The sequence below is a fragment of the Ailuropoda melanoleuca genome, chromosome 14 (genome assembly GCF_002007445.2).
Source record: "Ailuropoda melanoleuca isolate Jingjing chromosome 14, ASM200744v2, whole genome shotgun sequence".
NCBI classification, from domain to species: Eukaryota; Metazoa; Chordata; class Mammalia; order Carnivora; family Ursidae; genus Ailuropoda; species Ailuropoda melanoleuca.
In genome coordinates, this window is record NC_048231.1 from 37,304,439 (window position 1) to 37,324,422 (window position 19,984).

At 45.4% G+C, this 19,984-nt stretch overlaps 1 protein-coding gene across 2 annotated transcripts in view; it reads left to right on the top strand.

The window, feature by feature from the left end:
* Positions 1-17,839: 17,839 nt before the first annotated feature.
* EVL (Enah/Vasp-like) overlaps positions 17,840-19,984 on the top strand; it is a 107,815-nt gene continuing 105,670 nt past the window's right edge. Inside the window, exon 1 of one of the 2 annotated variants that reach the window (XM_034642917.1) lies at positions 17,840-18,013. In XM_034642917.1, coding sequence (XP_034498808.1) covers positions 17,991-18,013 — 23 coding nt within the window. In that variant the 5' untranslated portion in view covers positions 17,840-17,990. The remainder of the gene's footprint in view (positions 18,014-19,984) is intronic. The other variant, XM_034642915.1, reaches the window with a different exon arrangement.

The window sequence follows — 19,984 nt, forward strand, 5'->3', positions numbered from 1 at the left end:
GCCCAAGAGAAAATAAAACACAGGTTTACACGAAACTTACACATGGATGTTCATCACAGCGTTATTCATAACAGCCAAACAATGATGACAGCCTACACGTCTATGCCCTACGACTGCATAGACAAGGTGTGGTGTGCCTCACGCTGGAGTATTAGTACCGGCACTGACACAGTGTGGATGAACTTCGAGCACATGATGCTGAGTAAATGAGACTAGTCGCAGAAGACCACATATTGTGTGATTCCATTTATATGAAATGTCCAGCAAGGGCAAATTCATAGAGACAGAAGGTAGGTTCGTAGTTGCTTGGGGTGCATGGAGGTGGGAATGGGAAGTGGCTGCTCTTTGGGGGATGGTGAAAACTTAAAAAAATATATATTATTATTTCATTTTATTTTGTTTTATTTCTTTTTTTTAGAGAGAGAGTGCATGAGTGGGAGGAGGGACGGAGAAAGAGGGAGAGAGAGCATCTTAAGCACTCAGCACAGAGACCGACTCGGGGCTCAGTCTCGACCCTGAGATCATGACCTGAGCCAAAATCAAGAGTTAGATGCTTAACCAACTGAGCCACAATTTTTTTAAAGTAATCTACCCCCAACATGGGGCTGGAGCTTACAATTCCAAGATCAAGAGTCCCATGTTTCACTGACTAAGCCAACCAGGCTCCCCAAAAACATTCTAAATTTAGATTGCAGTGATGGTCACACCATGCTATGAATATACTAAAAAATCATGAACTGTATACTTTAAGTGGATGACTATCATGGAATAAAAATTTGTTTCTCGGGGCGCCTGGGTGGCACAGCGGTTAGGTGTCTGCCTTCGGCTCAGGGCGTGATCCCGGCATTCTGGGATCGAGCCCCACATCAGGCTCTTGCTGTGAGCCTGCTTCTTCCTCTCCCACTTCCCCTGCTTGTGTTCCCTCTCTCGCTGGCTGTCTCTATCTCTGTCGAATAAATAAATAAAATCTTTAAAAAAAAAAAAATTTGTTTCTCAGTAAATCTGTTTTTTTTTTTTTAAAGATTTTATTTATTTATTTGACAGAGATAGAGACAGTCAGTGAGAGAGGGGACACAAGCAGGGGGAGTGGGAGAGGAAGAAGCAGGCTCCCAGCAGAGGAGCCTGACGTGGGGCTCGATCCCGTAACGCCGGGATCACGCCCTGAGCCGAAGGCAGACGCTTAACCGCTGTGCCACCCAGGCGCCCCTCAGTAAATCTGTTTTTAAACCAAATTCGCTGCTTTCCTCCCCATTCTCTGTGAGACATACGCTGGTGATCCCCAACGGAGACCCGGAGACTTACTGGAGTCATTCAGTTCCCTCCTGCCACAGTCAGGTGCCCATGTTGTCTTTTTTTCCTCCTTGAAATCTCTGTTGTCTGTCCCCTTCTCCAGAGCCATGATACTGGATTAAGTCAGGTCTTCATCATTGTTAAAACACTCTAATTACATTCCACATCTGTTCTTTACTTCTTAAAAAGGCTCTCTGACTCCTTACCATAGTATTTAAAGTCTTGCATGAACTGGCCTCTCTCTGCCTCTTCAGATTAATTTCCTCTACTCGCCTTATAAGGAATCTACCCTCACATGTTCTTTGCATATGATATTCCTCCTGATTGTAATGCCACGTTTCAGGTGATTGTGACAGCCACGTGTGGCTGGTGGCTACCATGTTGGACACACAGATTGTAGAACTTCCACGTTGTATCATAGGCACTTAGTAAATATTTGCTGAATGAATGTGATCATAGCTGTTGTCTGTGACAGGCATTCACCAGCTTCTGCTTTCGTGTTCCCTGGGTCATGGATCAGCATATTGGACACCTTGATCGGCCCTAGCTATCTCTTCCTTCTTCTGGTTACACTTAGCTGGTATTTGCTTCTCTGAAATTTCTGCTGATTGATTCAAGTTCTGCATCATCCAAAACAGCACCCACGTTATTAGACTATGGCAGTCATTTCCTCAAAATCTGTTCCACCCTGGGTGAAACACTTGGCTCATGTAAGCCTTGTGTAACAGTCAGCGGTCTCCAGTTTGTTAGTGCTTCTTACAGTTGTTGACTACAGATGTGGTGTGACCAGTGCAGAATCCAGGGCGGTATCAACTCTCTGATACATACATTTCAAGTCGTGCAGCCCTAATTATAGGTGTGGCAGATGCTTCTGCCACAGAGTTCAGCAGTTAGCACAGGAGCTGGCTGAAAGAATTATTCATTGAATGTATGTTGAATTAAAACTTTTCAATTTTTTTTGAAGTACAGTGTTTTCTCCTAAATTTTAATCAGATCTGAAATTTTTCTTTTTTTAAAGATTTTATTTATTTGAGCGAGAGTGTGCATGAGCAGGGGGAGGGGCAGAGGGAGAAGGAGAAGATCTCAAGCAGACTTCACACGGAGCGCAGAGCCCACCTCCGGGCTCAATCCCATGACCCTGAAATCATGACCTGAGCCGAAATCAAGAGTCAGACGCTCAACCCACTGAGCTACGGGGTGCCCCTGAAATTGTTTCTTAACTGCTCTTAAGGCACCTCTTTTTTTTAAATCATAAAAATATTTGATCATTGTGGAAAATTTGAAGAATATGCTTAAGCAGCAAGAGTAAGAGGACAAGTGCTCATTATCACATCATCCAGAGATAGTCACTGTGGCTTTCTGCTTTGTGTCCATTTTCTATGGCCACACATTTTTAAAAAATGTATATATTGCAGATTTGTGCTATGCATACAGCTTTGTAACCTTTATTTACCAATATGCCATGTTTAATGACATATTTGTGTCATTAAATATTCTAGAGCTTACGTTTTCTCAACATTTTATCATAAAAATTTTCGGAGTTAGAAAAATTGAATTATCCAGTAAATACCTATATACCTACCACCATTTTACTTAATTTGCTTTGTCCCTTTTCTATCCATGTATTTATTTTTCTATCGTTCCATCAATTCATCTTATTTTTTTATAAGAGTTTAACTTTTTAACAAGTGTACAGTATTTCATTGACTGGAGGTATCTAGATTATTTAACCACATAGTCAACCAATTGTTGGGTACTTAGGTTGTTCTCCATTTACATTATTGTTGTTTTCTCATTGTTGACTTTTGAGATTTTGTTACATTCCAGATAGAAGTCATTTATCAGATCTATAGTCTACAGTGTTTCCTCCCAGTGTGTAGCTTGCTCTTTCATTTGCTTTTTTTTTTTAAGATTTTATTTATTTATTTGAAAGAGAGAGTATGCGTGCACACAAGAGCAGGGGGAAGGAAAAGCAGACTCCCCGCTGAGCGGGGGCCTAATCCCAAGACCCTGGGATCATGACCTGAGCCAAAGGCAGACACTTAACCGACTGAGCCACCCAGGCACCCAGCCTTTTCGTTTTCTTAGTAGTGTCCATATATTTTTAATTTATTGAAGTCCGGTTTACCAGTATTTTCTTTTATGGATCATTCTTTGCCTACTCCAAAATCAAGGAGATTTTTCTCCTATGTTTGCTTCTAGAACGTTTATAGTTTTCATTCTTACACTTAGTCTATGATCCATTTTAAGTTAATTCTTGTGTATAGTGTGAGGTAAGGGCCTAAGTTCACATTTTTGTATATGGATTTCCAGTAATTTCAGTGCTATTCATTGAAAAACACATGCTTTTTCCTCATGAGTTTTCTTACCATCTGTACTGAAAATCATTTGACTCTCTACTCATTCATTTTTAACTTGGTACAGGATAGAATAAATCTCATTTCTGTTTAACTGTGTTTTGCCTTTGTTCTGATGGCTTCATTTATAACTGGTGTTTTGGAAACGGCTTATTTTCTGTGGTAGATCCCATCTTGATTTTGATGATGGGTGGCAAAGGTATGGGGAGTTGTAAAGAATTGGGAAAATACCATCAAGGGTACCCTATTCTTGCCCCTTCTCCCTGTCATTACAGTTGGTTATTTGCCTAGGAACATGGGTGATAACTAGATAGTCGGTGAAGTGTTCACAAGAACGGTGATCGAGTAAATGCCTTAATTGTGAAAAAAACATCTTCTGGCATGTACCAGGTTATCAGTAAAGCTCAGAAATCTTCCTTAAGACTAAAAATTACTTTTTTTCCAGTGCTCTCTCTTTTGAAGTCTGCTTTCTTTGGGGAATAATTTAATCCCTTTTTACAGTTTGTGAAAATGTGACAAAATGTGAACTTTGAGTTCGAAAGTGTAGTTTTACAAGAAGTTCTGTACTCTTTTTCCTAATTAGTGGACTTGGTGATAATGATAACTATAGCTGGTATTAATGAGTATTGCTGCGCCAGGCACTTTTCTAACCACTTCACGTACGTTGTCTCTAATCTTTGCAATAACCTCAGAAGGTAGGTACTACTGTTGCTCTCTTTTTATGGGTGAAGAGTCTGAGGCACAGGAAGACAAGTGACTTGTGCGTTTGGGTGGAAAGCCTGGGCCCCAGCAGGTCCCAGTTTGGGTAATCACAGCTCTGTACTCAAAAATTCACGGCTGTGGAGTTCCAGGGAGTTCCAGAGACTCTTATTTAATCTGCAGTCCAAGCCTCCAGTTTGTACTCCGTATTTCCCATCTTTGTTATTGCGTTCATTTTTTAATCATTTGTAAGTATAATTGCTTGCCTAGGTGTAATTCTCTTGGCATTTCTGGTAGGGCGGGCATAGCTATCTCGCTTCTCATCGAGAATTTCAAGCTTTGAGTAAGTGAAGGAGCCAGAAGGAAAGGGTCATGCAAATGTTTAGACTCACAATTGAATTTCTTCTGTCAGTTGTTTTCTTGCCTAAAAGGTAGGGTCATGGCCTCCTGCACGTATTAATTGGCAGGTAGGCGCATCCTTTATATAGTAAAAGTCAGGAAACGGGGATTTTACTGCCACAGTTGGGTGTATCGTATCTGTTCAGTGTCCATTGGCCAGGGTGTGTGATTTTGATCCTGGGAGAAGAAAGGGTTAGCACAGGGACTCCTGGGAGTGGGGATGGGTGGTTGTCTGTGGGGGATGGGAGAAGGGAGCTAGGCTTAGATTCAGGGGATCTAGGGGCTAGGCCTGGCTCTGCCTGAACTTGCTGCTGATCTTGGAGAATTGTCCCCTCTGCTAAACCTCATCGCTACCTCATCTCTACCAAGCATCTGTTTATGAAGGACGGGGATCAAACTGCCTGATGTCTCAGGGCCCTTCCACTTCCTCAGCCTGAGGTTCTGGGAGGACTTTCTGACTCAGGAGGACAGACTTATTATTCAGGGTGCTGGACATCCAAAATTAGGGCAGAACCAAGTCATGTGAGCCATAGACATAAATCTCTCCTGTTCTTGGTTGGTCTCATTAAGGAGACGTGATTCTGATGGAAGTATGCTCCAGACTCTTAAGTAGGGCTGAAGTCACGGCTTTATTTTCCTCCCTCCTCAACTTTCCCAAAGGGACGGACTATAGACTCTTCCCTTTCTGTTGTTGAGCATGGTGCACAGTGCCGAGCTTGCCTTTGATCAGGTTCACTTAACTGCCTGGATCCATGGTTTCCTCTCTGCGAGATAGGGTAGTAATCCCCAACTTGCCCACCATGCTACATGGTTCTTTGACCATAGAAGACAATGTCTGAGAAACGCTTTCAAAGGGCTCTGTAAATGTTATCTCATTAAGGTACGACACAGTGAGCGTGGGGACATGCGGCTATGTAAGGGTTTCAGCGAGTGGCACCTCAAAGAAGTTAGCACTTCCTCTTACACCGTGGAAAGAAGCAAGAGTTCCCATCTTTATCATCAGGAAAACAGACCTGCAGTCATGGGCACCGGCACTTGTGTCCACGGCACGTTCTGTGCTGTGTGGTCAGGACACCGGACCATACAGAACCAGGGTTTCTTGGGAGGCTCTGATTCCAGTCCCATCAAGGCAGACTTTATTTTCAGGTAGACAGGGATTAGGCTCTTCTGGGAAAGCTCATGAAGCTCAGCAAATTATTACTAATTAATAAAATCTGCATGTTTGTTAGATTTTAAAGGCTTCCTAAAATTAGTTTATTGGAGCCAAGGGGCTGTAAAATAAACTGACCAAAAAAACTCCTGTAATGATCACAGCAAGTTTTCCCATTTATACTATACGAAAATCTTTTACATAATTAGCACAGCATCCCAAGAGGTAGGTAAATATTATTCTCATTTTAGGAGTGAGAGAACTGAGGCTCGGAGAAACAACTTGTCCGGTGTCACTCAGTCTGTTATTGGCACACGTGGGGCGGGGTAGGGGAGAAGAAGAGCTAGCTTTTATTGAACTGCTACTAACTGCAAACCGCTTTCACATTTATGATCTCATGTGGCCGTGTGATAGCCTTATAGATCGGCAGTGTCCTGTTTCATAGAAGAGGCAACTGAAGGTCAGCAGGGTTAAAAATCAGTGTTTCAAGGGTAACAGCTAGAAGGACAGAGCTGGTACTAGCTCCAGCTGTGTGTGGTTCCAGAACTCAAACTGCTGCACACTGTTGCCTCTCAAGTCGTGGATTCCTTCATTCATTCAGTGAACATTTATTGTATGCCTGGTGATGTCCCAGGCCTAGGGTTTCACTTTCCCTAGCTCGCTCTTCTCGTTTCCCGTGGACCTCTAGTTTGAGATGTCATCTGTCACGTTAATGTTGTTGGAATAGTTTGTTCAGGTTGTACACTTCTGTGTATGTTGGGAGGGTATATATAAAATAGTGTTGCTGTTTTTATAAAAATCATACCCGTTCATTGTTAAAATTAAGCAATACAGAAAAGTACAAAAAAATAAAGTACAAATGACCAGGGATGCCAGTTCCCTGGAGATAAGCAGTTGTTAGCATTTGGCTGACATGCTTCCACACCTCTCTCTACGCACATACATACACACATGAAAGCAGAACAGTAACAGAACAGCTATGTTTACTGAGCTGTTCCATAGCGGCTCTGGCCTGAGCAACTCCATGGTTCTCACCCAAACCCCTCTGAGATAATAATGTTCCCCATTTTACTTGGAAGGAAACTGATATTTTAGAACAGTGAAGTAATTTAATTTGCCCAAGGTCAAGTCACGGTGAGCTCTCTGAGTCTGAAGGCTGAGCTGGTGACCACTGGGCCGGGCTGCACATGGTAGTGCATCCCTGAGAATGCCCTGTACTGGAGGTTCTTTCCTATAACTTGCTTTTTTGTTTGATTCGTGGAGGTGTTTGTTACACAACAATAATTCATACTTTGTAACAATCCTCTATCATGTTTTTATTCAACAATATTAACAATAGGTCTATGTTTGCAGTGATTCCATATTTTTTTTATTATTTTTCTTAAAAGATTTTGTTTATTTCAGAGAGAGTGAGAGCATGAGCGGGGGAGGGGCAGAGGGAAAGGAAGAGAGAATCTTGCGCAGACTCCATGCTGGTCTCGGAGCCCAGTGCGGGGCTCGATCTCATGACCCTGAGATCATGACCTGAGATGAAACCAAGAGTTGGCGCTCAACTGACTGAGCTACCCAGGTGCCCTTGTACTAATTCTTTATATATACTATATTTTATTTGCCCAGTCCCTGTTGATGGATATTTTGTTTATTGCTATTTTAAGTTATAGAAAAATCAATATCTTTGTGCTCTTTCTTTTTTTTTAAAGATTTTATTTATTTATTCGACAGAGATACAGACAGCCAGCAAGAGAGGGAACACAAGCAGGGGGAATGGGAGAGGAAGAAGCAGGCTCATAGCGGAGGAGCCTAATGTGGGGCTCGATCCCATAACGTCGGGATCACTCCCTGAGCCTAAGGCAAACACTTAACCGCTGTGCCACCCAGGCGCCCCTGTGCTCTTTTGGTTTTAAGTTGTTCTATGGTGGTTAAAAGTTAGGCAACCTGTGTTTGAATGTGATCAGCTCTGCCACCTTTCAACTGTGTGATCTTGGGGAAGTTATTTGATCTTTCTGTTCCTCAGTCTCTCCATCTGTAAAATGGGAAAAATAAGAGAACCTGACTCCGTGCTGCCCCCCCAGGATTAAGGTCATTGATACAATAGGCAGAGCAGAACAGGGGACATAATAACTGCTCAGTGAGTGTTAGCCCTTGTTTATGGGGCGCTGGTTGGTGGAGGTGGTAGGAGTTTTTCAACTAAGGTGCCATGGATCGCTTCTGGGAAGATGTCGGTGGATCCCTTCCAAGGAAGAGGGGGCATCTTGAGAGGGTGACTCTTTTGTCCTGTGAGGTCAGCATGAAAGTTTGTATTTTCCAGGATCAACCAATGCCCTCAGGGCAAAAAGGGGCTTCTGTGCCCATTTGCCTTTTCAGACCCTCTTCTTTCTTTTCAGTTTTAGCCTAGAAATTCCTTGCCATCTTGACAGCAATTTGATGCCTTTAGAAATGTCTGCTTGTTTTTTAGCAGTTTTACCTGGCTTTTTTGGTTATTTTCACTAGAAGAGTTGATCTGGATAAACCTGTTCATCGTCACTGGAACTGGGAGGTCACTCCGACTTTATTTAAAGATCAGTGCTGATTTCTAATCTCTCATCACATGATGGCTGTCCTGGAAATGACAGTACTTGTCTGGCACACCTGGGAATGTAGCTGTTTGCCATGGGAGGGACTGGCTTTGGGGCCTGGGGCGCTGGCCTCACAGAGAGCCGAGGGCTCCAGATGCCAGAGCCCCTTACCTAGTGGAGGCACGGCAGTAGGGGAGCCTAGCTCGAGAGGATGCATTGATGAAAGAGAAGTCAACCTCCGACTGAGGGAGATAGTTTTCAGAGAGAGCGTGCAGCGCGAGCAGTGTCTATCTCCTGCCGTCCCGGTAGGAGGAAGAGAGTGGGGTTTCTCTGCCTCGGCACTCCTGACATTTTGGGCAGACAGTTCTTTGTTGTGCAGGTCTGTGCTGTACACAGTAGGTGTGGTTAGCAGCACCGCTGGCCTCTGCCCACCAGGGGCCCGTAGCACTCCCGCGTCCCCAGTTGTGACGGCTGAGTGTCTCCGCACAGTCCGTGGCCCCTGAGCCGTTGAGATGGCCCCGGCTGAGACTCCGGTGGTTGAGCAGTGAGCGGGTCTCTGACTTTAACATGCATCCGAGTCCCCTGGAGAGCTTGCTAAGACACGGATGGCTGGGTTGCACCCTCCCTCCCGAAGTCTCTGATTCGGTCAGTCTGGGGAGGGGCTGAGAACCGTTCATCTTTGACAAGCTCGCAGGTGATGCTGTTGCTGCTGGGGGAGGTGCCTGCCTTTGGGAGGCGCTGGTTTAAAGGACAAGCACCTCCATTCGAAACCAGGGGACTAGTTCTGAGTCCATCTCTGGCAGTAGCTGTGGGACCATAGACAAGGCGCTGTGTGCTTCTCTTTCTGTGGTCCGAATGAGACGGGCATTTTTCTTAGAGTCGCTGATGCCACTTAATGAAATCTGTGAAGCCCTGCAAGTTCCACGTTCTCTTGATAGAGTACAGTGGTTCTCAAAGTTTGGTTCCTTCAGTGCCTGTGTCCCTTTTGCCCTCCTTTCTCTCAATATTTGCCGTGGGGTCCAAGGAAGGTATCATCATAGAAGAGTGAATGGTTTGAGAACGAGGCATGGAACATAACCAGGGGCTCGTATTGTTTCATGCTCATGGAAGTACATTTTATAAAAAGAACCGCGGTTCCTAATGCAGTCAGCTTCCTGGCGAATCCCAGTTCAGCATTAGGGCTGCATGGGAAGGTCTCAATCACTTTGTCCCGATACCTATTAATTTAAACACCAGGGTTATATAGGCTGGGCGTCGGAGCTTTTTGTAAGAAGGAGTATAAACACCATTGCAAGACTTATGCAAATGGAACGTTTTTGGAAACTAAGAAGCAGTGCTATTTTGGAGGAGGAAAAACACCACCTTGAACATTTTAGTAGGGAATCAGAAATAGAGAAAGCCTGATTATCAGAAATAAAATGTGAGAAAGAAAAACTAGCTTTTTGAGGGAACAAATTTAAAGCAGGACTTCTCAAGTTACAGCTCTCATAGGCATATATTCATACAGTTTCTTTACCATTATATCTTCCCTTTAAGTCCTTCTCTAGACAGAACACGTGTTAAATAAAGGTTCTCCTTTTTAGTGCTTGTGTTATTGGGAAGGGATTGCATGGTCAGGATTGGTGCCTAGACTCTAGATCTTAGGTGCCCAAAACACAGGGGCAACTCCCCTCTTTGAAGGCAGCATAGACCTCATGTCTCTGTGGTCTGGCTTTAGATGTATTTATTTAGACCCCTCCTTTACTTCCCTGCCTTTGAAATAAAATATCCATCCCTGCCTTGCCAGAGGGTGCCAGAAATTCCCACGTCATTCATTCACTCAGTCTCTACCACGGTCTGAATGTTTGTGTCCCACCGTAATGCGCATGTTGGGATCCTAACCCCCAATGCGATGGCATTAGGAGGTGAGGCTTTTAGGAATGGCATTGGTGCCCTTATGAAAGCCACCCTGTGGAGCTCCCTGCCCCTTTCCTCCATGTGCAGATACAAAGAGAAGCTTGCAGCCTGGAAGAGGGCCCTTCCCTGACCGTGCTGGTGCCCTGATCTTGGCCTTCCAGCCTCCGGAATTGTGAGGGATTCCTGTCTCTTCACAAGCTCCCCAGAGGGCAGCATTTTGTTACACTGGAGCCCGAGCGGACTCAGGCAGTCTCCACCTTCCAAAGGCCCCCACTGGACTGTTCCCAGAAATTCCCTTCCTCGCTTAGCTTCTTGGAAGACACTTAACATGCCAGAGGCTTTGGAATCCACTCATTCTTGCAGTTCTGTAGAACGTTTAATTAATTAATTAGTTCATTCGTTCCGATTCCCTACCCTTTGTGGAAAATGCAGATATGAGCAAGACATTCTCTGATTCACTCGATTTCTTCTTTGACTTCATATTATTGTGCCAGTTAGTGTGGGTTGGGTTTGTGTCTCTGTAGTGGGTTGGTTTGTGACTTCCAAGCACTATTATATGGGAAGGAAAGGGATGATAGGGGTGGGTTTGTGAAGTTGGGGGATTAGAGTTAATTATGGTAAGTGCCTCAGAATAGCCAGATCTGGGGGAGGGGGAGGGGCTCTGTGAATCAGCACCTATGAATCAGACCATCCCTTTTTTAAGAGACCCACAAGTGTGATACTTGGAGAGAATTCGGAGAAGCACTGAAGGCTGGAAGTTCTGGAAAATAGCACCCCCCCCATTTCAGGATGATTTGACCTAAGAAAACTAGGCAGTAATTTAGAATTAACTTCAGTCATTTGAAGGATTTTCACAAAATAAGAGGATGTAAATGGGGCAAGAGCAAAAATGGACCAGATAGGAAAGAACTTCTTATCCACCAGTTCATGGGGATGGATGATAAGCTATGGTGAGATATGGCAGGAAAATTATCTACAACTTGGACAAAGGCAGAAAGTATCGTGTCGGTATCACTCAAGAGCATCGTTTAGCAAGCCCGGCTAAGGGACACCTGACGTTCCTGGAGAAGACTTCCTTTTGTAAAGTTAGATGCTAACTTGTAGGAGATGGATAAACTACACACGATTTCTGTCTGGTAGAGATCTAAGTGGCTATTTGTGTTTAGTAGAAAAGATAATTACAAAGTTTATGGTGTCATTGCTTTGTGGGACATGAGCCAGTTTTGGATCTAACTTTACAAGATTATCACAACATTCTTTTTTGACATTGACTCCGTGTGTTTCTTGTGTAACCTTTGAACCAGCTCTGTCATCCTGCTGTTCCCTCATAATGACTTTAATCAGTCCTTGATACAAGCATACTGTATTTTTGTATGACCGTTAGGTTTTTAGCTTTTCCAAGTTGCACTTTGACAGAGTGAACACATATTGAAGAGATAAGCATCTTAGGTAGCTAGGCTGTTGCCCAAAGTAGGGTTTGACTTATTTGACTGTGAGCTCCTTTTAGTCCTGAATTCCCACAGTTATGTGTGACCTGGATAAATACTTAAAATTCGTGCTTTGTCAAGGCCTCAGTGGCACCAAGTGGAAAAGGGCGATTTCCTGTGTTGTTGATGATAATGTTACCATTTATTTATCTAGCACGTCTAATTTACAAAACACTGGAACACTGACTATTGTCTTTGGCCCTCGGAATTTCTTTGTGAGGGAGCAGGACAGGAATTATTACCCACATTTCATAGGTGAGTAAGCTGAGACTCTGACAGGTGAAGTGACTTGCTCTGCTGGTAAGAGGTGGAGCTCAGACCACAGCTCAGCTGTTCACACTCCAGGCCCATGGGCTGTTGTACGCCGGAAACAGGATGCAAGAGGATCTTGCTAAGACCAGTGAGTTGAGGTGGGGAAGAAAACCAGTGCTAACAGGGTAACTAGGAAATCCTTTGTCACAGCTGCAGACACTTTCATAATGATTTACCAACACTGACTCTCCTTGGGTTTTCTGAGGCCTTGTGGTCTGTTCCCGGCTGTTGGAAAGGCCTCGGGTGTGTCTGAATCTTCTTTCACCTCCTCATCTCTCTCAGGTGGTAGGGTGCTAGACGTACTGGCAGGTGCCCAGGAAGTACTTGATGAAATATGTGAATTTGCTTTGCATGCTTTTGTCTTCCTGATTCTCCCTCTATTCCTGGTAAGATTTTCTTGGCAAAGTTCTGTCTATCCGGGTGACATTGGAGCAGCTGCACTTGTTCATTCAAAAGGATAATCTGCCCTTTTATCTGACGGTTGCACCGGAAAGAGGATGCTGACTTCATCCAATTTCATCTTTTTATGAAACCTCTCTCAGTCTACAAACTGCTGGTTCATTAATTCAACAGATATTTATTGAGTGATTCCGGGTGCCAGCCCCGGGGCAGAGTGGTGAAGACGGAACAAGGTCCTTCCTCTCATGGAGCTTACACTTCTTTGGCATATGGTTCTCATGGGGTGCTTAGTATTTCTGTTGAAGTATTTTCCACCTTTGCTCTGCTTAGTTACTAACCTAAGAACCACGTGAAACAACGGGCTTGTGAGAAAGACTATCTCTGGAACATACCTGTAATCCATCAACTCGTTTTCTCCTCTTGTGTCATGCTGCCCGTGGAATCCAGGCCCTGTCAGCTCTTACCTGGACTGCTGCCGCAGCTTCTGATATCCCCCCACTTCCACGTTCCTTCTAAGAACGAAAATCCAGTCATGTTACTCCCTTGCCTAACACTCTACAGTGGCATCCCTGGCTGCTAAAGCCCTGCTGACCTCTCTGTCTTCCTATCTCCTCTGTTCCTTACTCCTCTGTTCCAGCCACGCGGCATGAGCGGGTGACAGCCAAGCTTGTTTCCTCCCACCTCAGCTGATTCTTCTGCCTGCAGTCATCCTTCCTTGAGGTTTGCACAACTGTCCTCTGGTTGTCATTCAAATCTTGCCAAAAATATCACTCCCTAAGGGGGTCTTTCCTGTCACCTCTGCTAAGTTCAGTAGCTCCCGTCACTCTGTGGCACGTTGCTGTCTTTTATAATCTTGTCGTTATTCATTCGTGATCTGCCTTCCGCCCTTAGAAGCAAGCACTGGGAGACTGAGGACTGACTGCTGTCTCCATAGCATCTGGAATAGCATCCAGCATAGTAGCCCTCCAGCTTGCTTGTTGAATGAATGCAAAGATAAGCTCCAGTAACCTGGCACAGGTATTTAGAGAGTGCTTATTTGCCGAGGGAGACTGATGTAGACAGGAATGCAGAAATAATTACCAATAACTCCTACTGTTGAGTAGTGGTAGACTGAAAAATACAATTGTGTTTGCTTTGTAGTAGAATGCTTTTTAGGGGTAGTTCTTAGTTTAAATAGAATTCTGAAAATAGAGGTGAGGGATGGCTTTATTTAAAACTTTTAAAGCTAGATGTCACTGTAGAAGTTCGCTTGAATTATGTAATTTGGGAGAAAGAATTAGTTCAGTGTGTAGGACTCACATTTCATATCAATTGAAGAAGGTATTTTTTTGTTTTTAAATATTTGGAAAGGTTAATTCAACTGCAAAACAAGTGCATTCAGTGAATTCAGCAAGTTTTTGACCAAAGGCCTACTGCATGCCCAGGAATGTTAGCTTTCCCACCTTGTCAGGGGCCTAGAAACACCTCCTATGAACAGTCGTATTCGGTATCTCCACGTTTGTTTCTCTGGGGACTCCTCAGGCAGGCTGCATGGCCAGTCACTGCAGGAGGACAGCAGGGCCCCGTCAGGGGGCCTTTATTCTTAGGAGGAGATGTAGAAAAAGGGGGTGTGTCCAAGCTCAGAGATGACGCGAGCTCAGATAGCCCCACCCCATCCAGAACGGCAGCGCTGAGGGGGCTGCCAGTCATTTAAGCCAGGTGTTCTCAGGCTGAGTCTGCCCGCCCCTGCTAGAGGGAGGAGAGAGCCTGGCGGAGGGGACTCTGAGCCCTTCCACTCCTCCTTCAACCAGAACCCTCTACATTTATCAGCTTTATGTCCCATATAAGGGCCATTAAAAAAAAAAAAAAAAAGGTCCCACGGCAGGAACAGGCTTTGTCTGAGCCTTGAGTCATTAGTGGATGACCTGGGATGACCTTTTGTTTTTTAACATTCTGTGATCACAGAAGTGCCTTCCCAGCCTAATCAGGGAGGAGTGGAGCTGTCAGGAGACTCGGACCCTCACTTGTGGCCCTCTTCCTGGCACTTTGTTGCTATCAGTGATCAAATGGAGTGCCTAGCCTTTGAAGCTGACTCCATCCGTGGTCTGGTCCCATGTCAACACAGGATTCTAGCCCTTCTTCGTGCAGCAGCTGACACCCTTGCAGCCCTTAAAGATGCATGCCTGGCCGTGACATTCAGGCTAACCTGGACCAGCCGGCTAGAAGAACCCCAGATGGTCACCATGGCCCAGCCCTGTCATGGAGCCGCAGGCTGCCTGACCGTCTATGGGATAAGCGCTCTGCCGGAGGCAGTCTGAGGCCGTTGGATCGTGGGTGTTGGGACCCGAGAGGGCACGGGGCTGGCAAACACTGGCATTAAGCTGACATGGCTCCAAGTCATTGCTCTGCCACTTGATAGCAGTATGACCTTGGGCAAGTTACTTAACTTCTTTGGCCTCTGTTTCCCTGTTAGTAAATTGGGGAATCTCATAAAATTTTGTCTACCATACATTTGGTGCTTGGATTTGGAGATTTTTCAACCATTTTTCACCAACTCTGCTTGTACTAGGACTTTATGAATTGCCCTGAAAGGTATAACCAGCATTCCAAGAGGAGATTCTTACATTACCGTTGGAAAACAGGCCTGAAATCCAGAGGTCTCCATCCCCTGGGCCTCTGCCACATTGGACCTGCCTCGCGGCCAGGCTAAAGCGCTTCTGGCCAGCTCCCACCGTGGCAGATGTCTAGGAGTTGAGACTACTGCTGCTGCTCCCCCTACCTTGCAGAGAGTGCCAAGAATGTAGGTTCTGCCCATTAGACCAACCAATACCTCTCTCAGTCAGAAGTAAGTGTTGAGTGTCTACTGTTTACTAGCCCTGTTCTTGAGGCTGGGAAGGACTGGTAACAATGCCCTAAATCTCCTTTCCCTCAAGAAGCTTGCGTCTGGTTGCTTGCCAGCTGCCCCTACCCCCATCCATCTGTACCCGGGTAGTTTAATAAATAACAACATCGTATCATTGTATTTGGTGTGGGCGAATTGCTCTAAGACTTGGGTAGTCTTTACTGCTTTTTTAAACTTAGGCTTTAGGACAAGGATCTTAAGCATATATCCATACATGGTATATATATGTATGTACACACACACATCCCTTATCCTGAGAATCCTAGGACAGAAATACCTTGACCCCCACCCAAAAAATTAATGAGCTACCAGTGAGCAGACAGAACACTTCACTGAGGAGGGTGGCCTCACCATAGAGAAGAGCGTCCAGCTATCAGCACTGTCAGGGAGAGGCGGCCTTGTGAGGCAGTAACGATGATGGAGAACGTTCTGCAACTTGATGCACTTGACAGGGAGCTCTCACAGCTCCCCGGGTGCTGCCCTGTGGGGTCCCGACAGCCGTCCTGTTAGAGAGGCGTAGGCAGCATCTGCATTTCTCCAGCTGTGCATGCAGGGAGCAGGGCGCGGACAGCTCACATCGCCTGCCAGTGATCACAGAGTCAGGAAGTGGCAGATCTGGGACGTAAACTCAGTTATTTAATGACTCCGAATCTCTTGTGTTTTCTGTTATATCATGATGCTGCCAAGAAGCTGCTGTCACTGGAGGGTCCCAGGCAGAGTCTTGTCAGGAATATTGGGCAAGGCATTCTGGATCAGCTCAGTTGATGATTGCTGTGTGGTTTGAGGGATCTCAGGATTCCCCCAAAATCGTCCTCACTAATCAGTCTGCTGTTACCGCTTCATTTCTTTGAATCAGGCTCTGTACTCCAACTGCTCTTCTAGGTAGCGAGAATGTGGGAAGGGGGCGTCGTCATCCCAGAGTACCTTTGTGTGTGGGTACCTGTACTCCCATCCCTCTCCTCCCTAATGGAAGGCGGAGGCAAAGGAGGTTCCTGCTGCAGACCTATATTAAACGGTTCCTCTTTGTCCAGCTCTGTGCCAGGCTCTGGGAATGCACGTCACTGCCCTATGGGCCTCAGGGATGCGTGGGGCAGGCAGACTGCTGGGCGGTGGCTCGGTGGCCATAGAGAGAGCAGCTGACTGGCCTGGGGTGGTGCAGGCTCCTGGGGGCAGAGCATGTGTGAGAGGACACAGGTCACACAGGGAACAAGGAATAATCTGGGCCAGTTGCCTCATGGACCAAAGGGAGGAGGTCCTGGCACATTTTGGGAACTGGGAATGTCTGCCTGAATTGGGGGGTTTGCGAAGAGTTTTAATGGAAGAAAGAGTTGGAGAAGTAAGACTTTCTTTGCGGGGCTGAGGCATTTTTGCATATCCATGGGTACCGAGGAACTAATGCAGGGTTGGAAGGGGCAGGGGCATCAGAATTAGATTTAGAAAATGGCTTGGGCCAATTTTTAGAGAAGGACAGAATGAGGAAGACTAGTTATAAGGCACAAGGCTGCGTGAGAAGTGCTGAGGGCATGGAATGGGAGGGGCTGGACTCAAAAAAACCTTCTGGAGGCAGAATCAGAATTAGTGACTGATTGTATTTGTGTTATGAGGGAGAGAAAGTCAAGAGTGACTCACAGGTTTTTATTTGAGATCTGTCTCCCTTACATAAAGATTTGCCTGTAAATGCTGAACATCTCCTTAATGGCAAGTTTCAGAATACAGTGCTGAATCTTGCCAGCTTGGGCTTTACAAACTGGTAAACATTTTTTTTTTTTGGCTGACATCTTTTCCTTTTTCTCAACTTCTGTTCTGAAATTATTACAGTAACTTTTGTATCTCAAGGAATTGATAAGAGTCTGGTGCATACTAGATACTCAATAAATGAATAATTAAGTAAATGAGTTCATTCATCACAGTTGACCTACAAGGTCACGCTGTTCATGGTAAAGTGGTGAGCACAGAATGTGACTTCTGTGATTTCTGAAGCAGTTTATGCATTTGTGCTGAACAAATGTTTGCTAGTGAAGCTCTAAAGAATTTTTAGTAAAATGCAGCCTGGTATCACTCTATACTGTTCACTGACCAACTGGCTATAACTAATGGTGACAGCAGCAGCACGGAAGATAAGGTAATTGGGCAGGTCACAGTGGAGCTGGTGACATTCCTTTAGGCTTTTGCCTCCCACTTCCAACCTGCAAATTTCTGGTTTTGGGGGGTGGGACATATATGTGATTCACCCAGGATCCCAGGCGTGCCCGAGGTTCGACTTCTTTCTCTGGGCTAATCCAGCTCCCAGCCCGGAGCCTAAGCATACACTGCATTAATCAGACTTGCTGGAATGATCACATGGTTTTCTAGCTGCCTCCCCTGTTAGCTGCCGCTTGTCAGCAGCTGGCGGAGCTGGAGGCTGCAGGCCCCTGTCTGCAGAAAGCCTTTTACTTCAGAATATTGGGGGGGTGTGGAAACCCCACCTCTTTTTTCTGCACTTTGCACCATCTGACTGACTAAATGGTTGTCCTCCGAACCGAAAAGGCTACCAGACAATCTAAGGAAATTGTCTCTGACTAGGTCATGTTTGCATTTGAAGAATTCAGGTACGTTCTGGGTTTCCTACATCAGTCTGCCGCTGGGTTTTTGTTCTCGCTAGGTTTTTGCTGTGTAATGACAGCTTAGGCTCTGGCTGGTTCTCACGCAAAAAAAGGTTCTTTTCTGCATGTGGTGGGGTTGATCCCGGTTGTGGGGGTGGGAGGCAGAGAGGTGGTGCAGGTCGGGGTGTTTACTGCAAGCACAAGTGCGGCGTGGATAATTGGTTGATGGTGTGTGAATTTGCGGAGGACCCCACCTTGTGCCTCATTCGAGCTGCTGTGGGTGGTGTGGAGTTATGAATGCAGAATAGCAACTGTTTATCCAGAATGAGTCCCTTGCTCTCTTTTGTTTTTCTTCCTTTGTCAAACTCATGGAGTCTGCTGCTCTTTTAAAAAATGCTAATCATAGCAAGGAAGGTGAAAAATCCTGCAAGTCTGCCTGCTTAGTTGAGATTTGATTTTTGGCTCTGATTTTTTCCTCATTGTTAATAGTAATCTCGTGCCTGGGCAGTTTTCTGGGAAGTGCCCTGATGCTGTTTTGTTAGCAGGGCCCTTCTCTGCTTTTGTAAGCTCTTCAGCTGCTGTAATTATCGATGCTCCAAATTAGTCTTTTGTGAATCTTATTCCTTCTGTCTCCTCCATCTCCTCTCCACGGATCTGTCTCTGGGTATGAATGTGGGAAGGGATGTTCCAACAGAGATAGTTTCTAAGAAATGAAAATAAAGGAGGCAGAATGGGATGGTGATCTGATCATTCGTGTGCATATTTCCACCTTTTGGAACATATGGAAGAGAGTGTGTATGTGTGTGTCTGCTCCTCTCCTCCAGCAGCCTCTCATTTCTCAAATGGAATTTTGGTTTATTTTAGAACAGAGTGTAAATACCGTATTGATGGGCAAGGGGGTGATTGTGCGGGGACCTCAGTTCTGTCTCTACAGGCCTTTTTGTTCCCTCTGAAGGACGTTGCTGCAATAGACATTTAAATGACAATAGAATAACCACCTTTCATTACTTGTAAGAGGAAATTAGAGACCTTTTAAACAAAATCAAGGGAGTGGATGAGGGGATCCCCAGATTTGCACGAAGAGAAGCAGGGCTATAAAGGTTGTCCCCCGCCCTTTCTGTAAACTTGGAGCTTTGGATCTGGGAAGTTATCCTTTGTTTAAGAGAGTGTCTCTGCATGATTTCTAATGGACCGGGCTTGTGAAAAGGACATTCTTTCCGTGTGGCAGCATGCTCTGGTGACGTGGGCCTGTGACCTTACACAGTGACCAGAACTTACTGTTTTACTGTAGCTCCATTAGATAACTAACAAGAATTTGTTTTATGCTTGACATGTTATAGTAGATAGGTCCATAGAGAGTGAATCAGGAGTCCCAGGTTCTAATCCCAGTTTGAAATTAAGCTTTTCTGATCCTTCTGAGAGGTACAGAGGAGTTTTGGGGATTGTAGAAAGTAATACAATTGTGAGGTTAGTATTGATTCTAGATGGAGTGAGCCTTAGCTGACTGCGTTGAGCAGAGCTTGGAGCTGTTCACCTCCTTTCCTAGTTAGGGAAGAGGGATATGTATCCACAAGCCTGTTCCCACTTTGCTGAGCTCCTCGCCCAAAAGCTGGGTCTTGTGAGTTGGAAGGGGGTCAGGTTGAAGGCCACTGTACGGCTGAACTGAGCAAGTGGGGCCATCTGTGAAAAGTAGACCAGAAAGGGGAGGTCAGTTACCTGTGCTTCCAGCTTGACCTCAGCTGGCCCTGAAGAATTCTGCCGCGTACGACTGCATTTTGTTACTGCCGCGCGTACCAGACAAATGGCTTTCTTCTTTATCACGGGCTTCATTATGTGGGGGCCAGGTGATCATGGTGGCGCGACACAGGCAGTGTCGGGGAGCTTAGCTCTTTAGCTCAGGCCAGGGTGGTGCTCAAGGTCTGGCCTTCAGTAGAATCACCTGGAGGGCCCGTGAAAACCCGCGTTGCTAGGCCCCCC